This window comes from Falco cherrug, chromosome 9 (genome assembly GCF_023634085.1).
Source record: "Falco cherrug isolate bFalChe1 chromosome 9, bFalChe1.pri, whole genome shotgun sequence".
Classification (NCBI taxonomy): domain Eukaryota; kingdom Metazoa; phylum Chordata; class Aves; order Falconiformes; family Falconidae; genus Falco; species Falco cherrug.
The window spans coordinates 12196667-12209993 of NC_073705.1; the positions used below are offsets into that span (position 1 = coordinate 12196667).

At 39.8% G+C, this 13327-nt stretch overlaps 1 protein-coding gene across 5 annotated transcripts in view; it reads left to right on the forward strand.

Moving 5' to 3' along the window:
* The window catches only part of PNPLA7 (patatin like phospholipase domain containing 7), a 125499-nt gene that overhangs the window by 17817 nt on the left and 94355 nt on the right, over positions 1–13327 (forward strand). For all 5 annotated transcript variants that reach the window (XM_055720455.1, XM_055720452.1, XM_055720454.1 and 2 more), the window contains exons 12-17: positions 124–268; positions 814–906; positions 5364–5464; positions 6352–6498; positions 10649–10726; positions 11580–11785. In XM_055720455.1, the coding sequence (XP_055576430.1) occupies positions 124–268; positions 814–906; positions 5364–5464; positions 6352–6498; positions 10649–10726; positions 11580–11785 (770 nt within the window). The remainder of the gene's footprint in view (positions 1–123; positions 269–813; positions 907–5363; positions 5465–6351; positions 6499–10648; positions 10727–11579; positions 11786–13327) is intronic.

Sequence of the window (13327 nt, forward strand, 5' to 3'; positions counted from 1 at the left end):
GGCCACCCTTGATAATCTTCGATAGATCACTGCAACTGGGAGAACTACGCCAGGTTCAATACGTGGTCCAGTCCTGTTTAACGTGTGTGGGTGATGTTTGCCTGTTCACCTTGCCTCTTGCAGCAGAGCCAAGCCATCCCGCTCATCTCTGTGACAAGTGTAACATCTGGAGGAAGTTCGAGCAAAGCAGTAAAAAGACAAGTGTCTAATGTGTCAGAGGAAGATCGTGGAGAGAAGTTTGAAAAAGCTGGGGAAGCAGTGGAAATAGGTAGTATTTCTGGAGATGTGTGGTAACTGTCCCTTGTGATGCTCTTTAATTGTTGTGCTATCGATCGGAGGATTTTTATTTCATTAGAGCAGTTAGGATTGTCTTAAATCAGTTTCAGCTTTGAAGTCTTTGGGTAGTCCTTAGCTGTAATAGGAAATTATTACTGTGTCGTTAATGATGTCAAGGGGTGAGGGAGAGGGCAAAAGAAAGTGGCTCCTAATGTTCTCCATAGGAGAAGCTGTAAAAAATTTTGCACTCTAGATACCAGCAGAAGAATTGCTGGATATGTGTAGGCTTTCAGGTTGAAGTGTCAGTATGAAAGCTAAACCCAGAAAAATAAATTGACTTGCTATTTATCTTTGAACCTAAAAAAAAAAAAAAAAAAATTAGAAGTAGGAAGTAGGTTTAAAGAGTGTTTAACATTGGTGTTTCAAAGCCTTTTACACAGCCTTTAGTAACTGGATAGTGAGAGGTTCTTGCTGTCAGTGCAATTTTATTAGGGAGTACCTTGTGTTATTCATATAACTTCTGTTTCTAAATTTCAGATGCGTTGAAGATCTCTGGTACAGAAAACTCTGAGCATGTTTTCAGAAGAAGTCTCTCTTCACCTCCCTACGCAGGGTCTGCAGAGACTTCTAGTAAGTAGTACTTGGTTAAATTGTGGGTAATACATAATGCATCTAATCATAGGGGGGGAAGACCACGCTCTCTGGAGCACTGGGTTAGATAATCATCTTGCAGTAGTACTGCTTCCTAACTCGTTTGTCAGAAGTTTATTTTCTGAAGTAACAAATGGAGTATTATCTAAGAGAGCATTCACTTACTGTCTTTATTAGCAGCGAGGATCATACAGTAATTTGGCTAACTAGAAACCTGCAGATGAAGAGCTTTATTAATTGATAGAACTGAAACAAAGTGAGTTATGATGATATGCTGTCATCTTTCATGCAAAAGGTGACACGTGATTCTTGCTTGGCTGATTGTCCCAGAGAGCACGTTACATGGCTTTGTTGCTTTTAGAAGAATGTTTTTTGAGTGGGTAATAAAGGTGATTTATCACTGAATGCTCTGATGAGGCATTTATGAAGCTGAGCTGTTTTGATGTTCACTGAAATGAATACTGCGACTTCAGTCATCTCCACTGTAGGCATCTTCCTCTGGGCCAGTTGTTTAGGTTGGCTTTATGCTTAAGGTATAGAAAATGAGTGAATCACAGAAGGCTGGCATCTGCCTTTCGTTAACTGTGTACCAAACTAATGAGCTTGAGGTAGTTGTAAGGTCATGCTTAGATGCGGTAGCCATTATGAAGATACTGCTAACAGAGAAGTCATATGGAGTTTAATCAGTGGAATAAAGGTACCCTGGATACGTTAGAAGATACACATATTATTTATTATTGTTGACTTTAAATGGCTTAGGAGGTAAAAACATACTATGAGGGATTAGAGTGTATGGAGGCAAGGCGGGAGACCTTGGCGTTGAGGTCTTTCCCCAACTTAAGGTTTCTAACACTTGTTGCTATCAAGTTAAGCTGGTGGTATGTAGAAAAGAACAGGTAGTTACTTCATTTTTAACAATAGAGAGCTGATTCGCTTTATTTTCAATTTCCACTGTGCAAATGTACAATGTCTCAGTTACTTTTTTTTTTTATGACTTCCATGTAACTGTGCAGAGGGGTGGATGTGACGGAGAAGTAGGATTTTGACTAGTTGTACGTAGATCATCTTTCTGAAGCAGGGAAACAAATTAAGGGAAAATATTGAACTGACCCATGCAAGACTTGGCTTATTTTCATACATGTTAGATTCTTTTGCACTACACATTATAAAATGTACCAGCAAATGTGATTCGGTGGTGAAATCTCTGAACATAGCCATTTTTCACCCAGGTAGATAAGGTAGTTCAGGGAGATCTGCCTATGCAGCCCTGTAACATTTTTAAGGTAGAGTCCACGCGTGTTCTTAGAAGCTTTTATGTAGAAGGATCCCTGCATACTTAGCAGTGGATGTGTTGTCCATTTGTCCTTCCTTTCTCCTTTTATGTGTCGTGAGAGTTATGTCAGGGTACACAGAGCTTAGGAGAGAGAGAAAATTAATTTTTACTGACAGAAGGAGTGTATCTAATTGGGTAATTATGATTTACCTCAGTTAACAGAGCTGATTGATGCTCACTGCACTGAGGTTACAGTCACTGTTTAGCTTGCATGGAAAGTATCTTGATGTCTGTAATGAGGAGATGAAGATCTTGCTTCAGATTCTATTCCACTACCTTACTGTGTGTTAAGGCTCCGTGGGAAATATTGATTCAGAGAAAAGAAAACTGTGTTAATAGAGTGATACAGCTGCTATTATCTCAGCATCTCTTTGATTTGCTTGGCTCATTAGAATTAACAAAAACTGCTCAAAGTGACTTTGGGGAAAACATTTTTGCTTCAGTTGCCCCTGGGTTTGGGGTGTAATTTGTTCTTCTGTTTTTTGTATAGCTGTCTAACTTGAAACATTGCAGTTGTGTAGATGAGGAAATACCATCCTGCCAACTTAGGCTAGTCTACTTTTTAAATAAGCTAGCCCTTTATGTGGAGAAGGATGTAATGAAGTCATGTGGACTATCTGGGCTGGTGGACAGAAGAGTTAGATGATTGAAAGAAAACAGTGGGATCTTTTGTCTGTGATAACTTCAGCAGTTTTGTTGTTCCTGGAAGTAAGTGTTCCCAACTTAATGGGTTGAACAGCAGTTATCTTGTATCGGTTGGTTTGCTGGGGTTTTTTAATCAAGAGTTAAGAGAAGGTGCTTTTCCTTCTTCAAAAGTGAAGCCGTGACCCTCCGGCGTACGTGCAGGAGCGCAGAACCAGCTGCACCAGGAAAAGCAGGTCGCGTGGCGAGCGAGCGCTTGGAAGGAGGTAGCTGAACTGCTGCCAGGGACTGTGTCAGTTGCCATTGTTTTTGCAGTGACTTCCATACCAGCAGTGTGTGGGATACCAACGAGCATGTGTTCATCAAACAGGATTGCATTCCACTCTTGAGTTTCCCACTGTCTTCTGTTCTTTTGACTCAACGGTTCTAGTTAAAGCTTGTTCTGCTGTATCCTTTCTAACTCCCATTTGAGCAACAAGACAGCTTAATTAATCACTGTGTGGGAAGCTTATATCTACGACTGAGATGAAGACTTCTACTTGGAATAGAAGTCTAGTAGACATAAGCTTTCATTCTTAGAATGCCTCCTCTTTTTCCTCTCTCTGATTTTTTTTTTTAATATGCAGAGCTATGTAGAGGATGCTTTTCATGCCTACATACCCATTATCAGATTATTTAGGTTTAACCTGAGAAGTGTGTGTTTAGATTTAAAATGCCCTTGGTGTATTGGGGCTTAGTAATTACGCTGACACTATGGTTTGTGGGGCAGTATAATTGACAGCTAGTCAAATCAGCCCATATGGATTTCCATGCTGCTATTTCTACTATCCCAGCTTTTTGTATTTATAACTAATTTAGGGTCTTTAATGTTGCCATGTGTATGAAATTCAGTTAGTAGCATCAACAGCTTTTTGGCTTGGTTTGTGGGGTTTTTGTTTGTTTGGTCTCATGGTTTGCAGGTTTTGCTGATGACAGTCTTTGGGTCAGCTTGTTGGGTTTCTGGTTTGGAGGCTAATCATAAAATGATGTTATCACTCCAGTGGCAGATGGGGATTTACTACACGCCAAGATTTGTTCGTATTTGTAGATAACATGGAAAAGAGTACTCAGAGGTAGATCTGAATCTTTGGGACAGTAGCGTTCTCTCCTTGTCCTAGCTGGGGTGGAGACAGGAGTCGAGCAGCTCCTTCAGAAATAAAACGGTTGTTTTATAAATTTAATCTTAAAAATACAACTTTTTCTGGAAGGATAGTATTTCCACACTATCATATGTCACAAGAGTGTATACAGAGGGCAGCTCCATGTTTTCAAGACCCAGCTTTCCAAGATCAGGGCAATCCCAGGCAAACTCAAGGTGAGGTGGGGGGTGGGGGTCAGGGGGAACCAGGGAGGAATTCAGAATTAAAAATTTGAGCCCTTTCGGAGTTTATTAGGTAACAAAATTCAACAGTTAGGAAAGACCATTGCTTTTCTGAAGGGCCCATCCTGTTTTTGAGCATGAATTTGTATTTAAAAATGCAGAAGTATATGAACAATGTAGTAACAGAAGGGAGAAAACAAACTTTTCTGAATATATAGTTGAGATATTAGACATGGAATTATGATGTAAATTATTACAGGTTTATTTGTTAGAGGAAGTTGTAATCTCTACATGATTCTTAAACTCATCTGTAAATCATCAGGCTGGTATGCCATCAGACTCTTATTCAAGGTAATTAAATAGGAAGTGTTTCCTGGTTATGTTGGCGTTATTATGTTGGAGAAGTTCCTGGAAGGTGGATGGGACAGCCAAAGAGCTAATATAATTAAGATGTATTAAAATTGGGAAGTAAGAAATAGAAGTTCTTAGTGACTTCAGATTCATTAATTGAGACCTGTAAGGCAATTCCTTAGGTATCTGTCAGCACGTGAGATGCACTGAAATTTGGACAAGTGTTAGAACAGATCTGAAATTGTTAGGCATTGGAGGGGAATGCTTTCTATGGAGAGACTTTTAGAAGTTGCTTATCATAATGTTCCCCCTATGAAAGTTCTCGCAATATACTGGGTACAAAAAGTTATTTGGTTTGATGGGGAAAAGCTTAATAAGAGTAATTTTCTGAAAAAAATGAGGACAATCTGTTTGCTGGATTTGCCTCTTACTGATGATGGGGAAATCCAAATGACTTTGTCTTGTCTACCCCAAAATAATTACGTTACGAGAGTGGATGTGGGAATTTTGGAATGTAGTGTATACATGACTCAGATGAGAAGATTTAAAATTCCCATCAAGTCTTCCAGGTCAAAAGGAACTAGAAAATAAATAAGAATGTGAGGATGCCACTTGCTGTTTTATTCTTAGCTTCAGAAACGAAAAAAACCGCAATCAGACAACAACTTGCTTGACTTTGTGTACTATCTGCTACTTATGAGAAACTGTAATAAAGAAGGTGCTTAAAAAAAATGTTTATATTGCTTGTAGATAATTCCAGCGGTGCCAAGTCAGACATGGACATGGCGTATGAAAGAGCCAGAGTGCACTTTGGCTCGGAGGACATGGCCAGCAGTCCTGTTGTGGGCAAGGTAGGTAGTCTCCTTTGGAGAGTCCCATGTGTTTCTCACGTTGCACTTCCTTACGGCGGTATTCATTTAAATGTTTTCTCCCTTACTTCAAAACGTTGCCCTTGCAACTCTTTACAAGTTGTGATCTTTGGTCTTCTTGTGTTGGTGTGTTCTAACTTGCAGTTGTCTCAGTAGATTTTGATGACTGTTTAGGTTTTCTTTAGTGCAGATTTTGAAACCCTGTGGAGATTCCCACGGCAAGTAATGGGAAGACATTGCTGCAACTTCCTAATTTTAGGTATCGCCTTCCTTTTGACTCATGAAAAGGATTATTTGAAAAGATGTATTTGTCAGACCATGCTTTATCTGTGAGAACTACTTTGCAGCAAGGAATTAAAAATGTGTATCAGTCTCTGAACATTCTGTAGGTTTTCAGTCAGATTTGTAAACGTGTTTTTCTTTTTGTGGTCTGCCTTTTATGGATACTGGCCTGGAAGTCAAGAACAAAAAAAAATGCTCTTGAATTATAAACCTGCAAACCAAAATCTGAAGAGAAACTGTGACAGAGTGTGACCTTGATGGGCATGTTATCTTTTCCTCCATCTTTGCATACAGTGTTGATAAAGTTTTAGTTCTGTGAAGCTGGCAGCTGCCCAGTTTCTGAAAAGTCTCTTATTCTTCCCTTTCACACGCTGTGATGAGTAACTTTGACTTGAGTGTCGAGCTTTTGCAGAAAAATGCAAGGATAACGATGTTAGTAAGTTGTTGCTTTCTGGGAAACCTAGCTTTTTATTTTGCAGGCCACCAGCTATGGTGGATAGAGAACACAGATGATACAGCGAGTTTTTGCTGGTACGTGCCAACTACAACTTCTAAACTGATACTTGTTGTGTGTCTGTTCTTTGCAGTCGATACTGAAGAAGACTGTGACGGTGACAGAGACTCCTTCAGCGGTTTTCCATTATAGTGCTGCACAAGATTCCTGTAATAGCAAACATAATGATGCAGTTGTCGAAGCAGCAAAGAAGGACCTTTCAACCTTGATGAAACTTGATGTAAGTTGTGGCAGGAAGAAACGAGTTTTCTTTTTGCTTTTCATCTCATTCTGCCAGGCACTAAAAAGTAAACTGTCTCTCTAGTATACTGTAGACTAGCTGAATGTTTTATTCTTAAGTTGTTGAAGTTATTAGCAGGACTGAAATAAATCTGAATTATTCTGCCATTTGAAAAGCCCATACTGAAATGCTCTGCATGAATCTTTTTCTCACTGTGTACAAATTTATCCATGTGAGAAGTAAACGTGCAATTTCTGTCGCCTTGTAATTTCATGCTCTCGCATGCTGTGTGAAGAAGTTATATAAAGGCGTGCAGGTGATTGCTGAATCTATTACTCCTGTCGGCACAGCATGAGAGTGCCTCCTTTGGCTTTGGGAATTGAATCTCTGTATCTGGCCAAGGGCTCCGAGCGCGTTTTGCGGCTGAGCGGCGGTGCCATGCCCATTGCAAGGCAATGCCCGGTGCCCTTGCGGTTGTCATTCTTGAGCTCAGCCCCTGCTTATCACCTTCATGTTGTAAGAAGGAATGGAAATGTTTCTCCTCATCAGACAATTTGGGAAAACTGTACTTCTGTCTAAATCAGTCGCAGATATCCTAGTTTTATTACAGCCTGTATTTCAGTAACTCCCGTCTGTTGGTGCTGCCAGAGACCTGGGTGCAGCTGCTGCAGCCGCCTCTGCCTGAAGAGCTCTCAGCTAAATGACACTTGCTAGAACTTAAAATTTACTTTCAGATTTTAACGCTTCCTGTCGATTTCCAAATTACTCCCCTTGCAACTTCAAAATCTATGTCCTGATCTTTAAGCTAGCTGTAGTGGGGCTTGAGAGACGTGCTCTACGTTGTTGCCAATTTGATGAAGGGGTACAGCACTGTCTGTTAGTTTGCAGGAGATTTAACTCTCTCGTTATGTTAATTTTCAGTTTTTTCAGGCATTTATATCCTCATGGAAGGCTGCAGATGATTTTAGAATGAATTCTTGTTACAGATGGAGTCAAGTAGGACTCAGTGCTTTCATCTGTTCTTGGTAGGACTGGCCTCAGATGCAGTGTGTAACAAAAGTCTGTATCCAATATACAACTGATGTCTTCCTTCTTTTAGACCTATTGAATCACAAACAAGAATTCCATGGTTGCTGAAGCTACTGATTACAGCACTTTTTTTTTTTTTTTAATCTAGAATAAATTTCTCAATGATTTAAGAAGTAAACAGATTAGTGTTGAAGTTAATTGGAATAGTGTCCTTTAGATGCAGCATCTAACAGGCAGTGTTTTTAACATGAAGATGTAAATAATAATGAAATAAGGTAGCCTTTTCAAAATTCAGTATTACAGCAACTCGTTTTTTTCACAAGCAAATAAGAATCTGATGGAATGTAGCCAAATTATAGAAATCTCATTTAAAAGCCAATGTTAGTTTTTTCTATACAGGATAGCAAATGTTAATTCTTCTTCAGGCAATGGAAGAAAAATCTTACTGTGTTTAAAAATATGTGTTCACTAGTACTTACATAAGGGAAGAAAATGAATTCTGTAAGCTCTTCTCTTAAAAAATTAGCTCAGATCTTTCATTTCTTAGCTGGCTGAAGGGATTTTAAGTTGTCGTTTTTCAGAGCAGCCAATCAGTGTGAATAAAATTAAGATGTTTTGATGACAGATGGTGGGGTTTTTTGTTTAGTGTTTGGGTTTTTTTCCATGATGCTGTAAGAGAGAGACGGGGGGATAATTTACCATAGGAGAGGGGCAGTATTATTTCAAATGACCTTTAGGTATCTGACTTCAGAGTTAAGATTCTTTTCTTGTTTGTTTTAATTAACTTGCATTCCTTGGATCTCTGTCATGAATGGTTTTCAACCTCATACAACTTTTACGTGTTGTCAGCTTTATGTGCAGTTATATAAGAGTTAAACAGTGTTGCAGGGCTTATCTTTGTGAGTTAAAAGGGAATTTCCTTTGACAAAAAAAATTGTCTGTTCCAGTTAATTACTGCTTTTGTTTATTGTTTATAAGTGGCTTGTGCTTTCACTTCTGCATCATAAACTTCTATTTTTAGATAATTTATTTATCTACTTGTGGTATGTAATATATATAATTTAGATAATAGATTAACTATTATAGTAACACAAAGAAAGAAACTTACGATGAAATAGATTTTGTTGTGCTAGCAACTTCTTTTCCTGGAAGCTGGAGGGGATCAGTGCAGAGTTATTTAGCACAAACCCTGTAACTATGCAATGTTGACTTTGGGTTTGCTTGCCTATTCAAGAGAGAAGATAGTAGGCAGGGTGGATCTTTTCTGTGATCTTGTTTGTCAGCTCCTTTATTGCTTAATCAGGGTAGTAACAGCACAGAAAAGTAGGATTTCAAGGTCTGCTTGGAGGTCATTCAGTCTCTTTTCATGCCCAAGGCAAAATCAAATATTGCCAAGTCATTTCTGGCAGGTTTTTGACTAAGCTGTTCTTAAAGATCTCCAATGATGAGGACTTCACAGCTTTGTGTGCAATCTATTCCAATACTTCAGTAACCTTAGACAGGAATAAAATCTTTGTTAGAGCTAATACAGCCAGAAAAAAGCCGTTGGTAAGTAGAGCTCATTAGGGAGCTTGTATTCCCTTACTGTGAGACACTTTCACAGCTAAAGCTTTGTCTTTAGGAATAGGTAATAATACTATAGAACCATAAACATATAAAGATAGAAGAAACATCTTAGAAATTAGTTAAGTTGATACTGCTGAACTGAAATATTTTGACAGGTGCTTGTCAGGTTCTTTGCATTGGATATGTTCCCGTGGAACAGATTGGTTTCAATAAAGCTATTTTTTGATGAAAATCTGTTCTTTTTATCAACTGTAGGTGTGAAGAATAATTCTGATTATTTCACTTGCTCTATTTTTTTTTTTTCAACCAAAACCGAAAAGATAAAAACCTGGCATAACAATGTCAATGGTAAAATGTTTACATCTCTGCTATATTGTTTTCCTGCTGCCGTAAGGTTGATTACTATGGGCAAATTCTGCTGTGCTGCTTGCGCTGAGTTGTATCTTACTGCGCATGCTTTGCCTCATGCTTTTACTCTTGCTGTTCATGGCTCTACCTCAGTGGCAAAGTACTGGACACAGCAGCATCTGGCTTTGCCTTGCAGAGGTTAAGCTGCAAGACGTGAGGACTGCACTGTCACATACGTCACTGGCATAGCGCGAGAATCGCGTAGTTGAGCCTAGGTTTTTGCCCCTACCCATTCAGGCGATGACGGTAAAATGCTGAGCTTCTGAAGGTTCGCTGGGTTGGGTGAAAGTTTCACCGAAGCAGTGGTGGCCTGAAGCGTTAGGGTTTGTTACTGACTGCACATGGGACACCAAATTGTGTGGGCAGTTCTTTGAGATGGAAAGAAAATTCTCTCCATGCCTGTTGGCTGTCTGTGTTACGTACTCAGGATTATGCTCTGTGACCAGCTTTGGAGCTGGAAAGGAATCTTCTGATCAGCTGGTGCACTTTACCAGATCAGCGCCTCGCCAGTGCGAGGGTTTGGGGCTCAGTCTGAAGCGAGGGCAGGCTGTGGGAAAGACCCCTCCCTCCCACGTCCCCATCAGTCAGGAGGACAATTCCCACTCTCCTGTGTAGTCCACGTGTGATGAACACAAGAATTCATTCCTTTAGGGAAGCTTTTGGTCTACAGTATGTATGAAAATCTGCTATGCATGCGCAGCATAGCTGAGCTGTGTGAACAGGGAAGGGCTGTGATAAAGCAAGTGTTAAATCATCTTGTCTAGTTCCTCCATGATGTAGACAGTCTCCTCTAGTTTCACCTTCCTTTGAAAATAACTTCATATTTCATGATTTTTGTGCCTGCTGATACAGGTCTCTTTGTTATAGACCCTTAAAAGTCAGGGGGGAAAACTGACAAATATAAAATCCTGAAGAATATCCTTTTGATTAATTGAAATGAATTAAACCTTTTTTTTTTCTTCTGGAAGAAATGTCTGTTGGGTAATTATAAAAATCATGCACCATATTTTAAAGAGATTCAAGTACTTAGACCACCATCTTTAGTAAATACCATTCTTACTTGCTTTATTTGGATGTTTCCTCACATCCTTGGATCTTTATGTGTGCACAGACAAGCAAATCATACCCCTTCCCCTTTCTTCTCCAGGATCCTTCGTTGTTGAATGGCAAAGTGACATTGCATCAGGTCACTGCAGGGACTGTGCTGTCGAGGCAAGGAGATCAGGTGAGTGAGCATCATCCGAGAGTACAGAGAATGTAAGTCTGACTCGGACTTTGCCCCCCACCATAAGGTAATTAATCACGTTGATGATAAATAGAAAATCCCCACCTGACCCCCTCCCAAGTCTTCTTGAGATGGAACAATGCCAGCTCTCAGCCTTTCTGCACATGTGGAGCAGCAGTGTAGCCAGAGCCAGAGTGGAAATCCGGTACCCGTCTGTTTTCAGCTCTTATTACTTTCATATGAAAGTACGGAGTATCATACCTCCACCCTCCCTGAGGAGGTATGGAGACCAGGTGGCCTTTTTTCTTGTCCTGCACTGTGGACTTTCGGTGATGTCACTCAGTTGCAGTAAAGCATTTCCCCTCCCTGCCCCCCCAGTACAAATCCAGTGTTATTTGTTTGTAGCAAATTGTATTTAGGATATGACAAGATTAATTTATAATAATACTGTGTAAATAAACAAGTTTCTGCAACACAGATGAGGGGCAGCTCCAATTACAGTGCTGCTGTATTCTGCTCTGCTGAACTGCGATGTCCCTTGTCATGCTGCTGTGATTACCCCATTATCTCCATTCGCAATTCAGTTGTTATTTCTTGAGATCTTACAGATGCAGCCTTCGTTTTTCATAACCACACAAAGAGAAACACGTTTTTCAATATTGTGGCTGCTTAGTTTTAAATATTCATAACCTGCTTTTAATAATTCACTGTTGTGTCTTATTTTATCACCTAATTGTTCAAAAACTATAGGGCGCTTTCTGGAAAACAGATCGGTCATGCTAGTACTGTCACTGTGATAATTGCTTTTAAAATCTTCGGGGATTTTATGGAGCTCTTTTCCCATTTTCTCCAGGATGTTAATGTTTGCTTTGTGGTCTCGGGGATGCTTCATGTGTACCAACGAAAGATAGACTCGGAGGAGGACACCTGCCTGTTCATTACCCATCCAGGAGAACTCGTAGGCCAGCTTGCTGTCCTGACGGGGGAACCGCTGATTTTCACCATCAAGGCCAATCGAGACTGCAGCTTCTTGTCTATTTCCAAGTCCCATTTCTACGAGTGAGTTCTGCCATGAAAACATCTATTCATTATTACTAAAATTTTTTTTTTATGGCCCTTTTGAACAAATGTGAATAGTGGATGTGTGTGTGGTGCAGTACTGCTACAGTACATCCCGCAGGAAATTGTATCGTTTACATGAGGTTTTTAAGCACCCAGATGAACTCTGACCCATCTATCGAATGGCTTTATCTCCAGCAAGTGGTCATGCAGGGAACATGGTAATATTAAATGGTGATACCTCCTTTGTTCCAGGTTTATAGAGCACTTAACCCAATGGGCTGTGATTTACAACCCAAGACTCACATATTTTGTATTCCAAATAAGGCCTGGCCAGAGCCTGTGCTTTGCTAGGTTCAGTGCCTCGTTGCCAGGCCCTTTCTTTTAGTTATTCGTTTTTGCTGGAGAACCACCCCGGTTCTGTTTCCCAACACAGACCAGGCTGTTGGGTGTGTTATGGATGTTTGGTGGTGGTGTGATTGTAGGTTCTCAATGCTCACTAATAGAATAGGTCAAACAGTAATGCCCCTGTGCAAGACAGGTTCCTTTCTGGACCTTGGAAGCAGTATGTGACTTGTGACTTAATGCTTAATTGATCAAAAACCAATTAAAAATTAAGTAACCCCCCAATATGATGACTATGGTTAGCCTCATTGTCCAATATTAATGATTAATGCCCTTGATTTATTCCATGATCCTATTGTTAAGACTTACTGTTAGTTCACACATAATTTGTGTCAAATACCTCTATTTGCTTTTCTAAACTCCTTTTTCAACTTCTGCTTGAACGTGCCATCAGTGCTGTGTTGCGCATAGGGCTTTTTGAGGTTGTGTTTTCTAGGCTTCTGTTACATTGGATGTTCCTGTGTACTTCTTACTTTCTAAGTCCTTCTAATTGTTTGTATTCCTAACCAACTCTACCAAAGAATCTTATTCTGTGATTTTTGTTTTTTTCACCTCGGGCAAAAGGCTGTATGCAGTGAAACTGAACACGCTGTTCTCAGCAGTGTGCTAGGTTGATTACCTGTGTTTTTTCAAGTCTGTGCAGTGGATGTCAACTCTTTGACCTAATTTCTGATAGATGCTCCCCACTTGTGCCATTCCATCCCGTATCACATCTATTTCTTCTAAGGTCTTGCTTTTTCCTTCTTTTTTTTCTTCTGCTGTTGTTTTCCTACTAGTTTCTGACTTCAGTTTTCATTATGTCGCCTCAGCCAAGCGGTCAGATATTCCACCTTTTCTTCTCTCTTTTTTTTTTTATTTTTTTTATTTGATACTCAGTCCTGGATTAACTCTCTCATTTGCTTGAGCTTATTTTCCTGAGTCTTTTTCTCTCAAGAACTGAGTTGTCTCTTGTTTGTCTATTAACCCCTTAAGAGTTAGTGATATCACCTCTTCATCATTTTGGGGACCTTTCAAATTTTTTTTTGGTCCTTTGAAAAGTCTTTTGCCAGTTCTCTGCATTTTATGAGCTCTGTGATCTTCCAGCATTCTACCTTCACAATTTCTCTTGAAATCCACACTTTAGATCACTTCTAACTC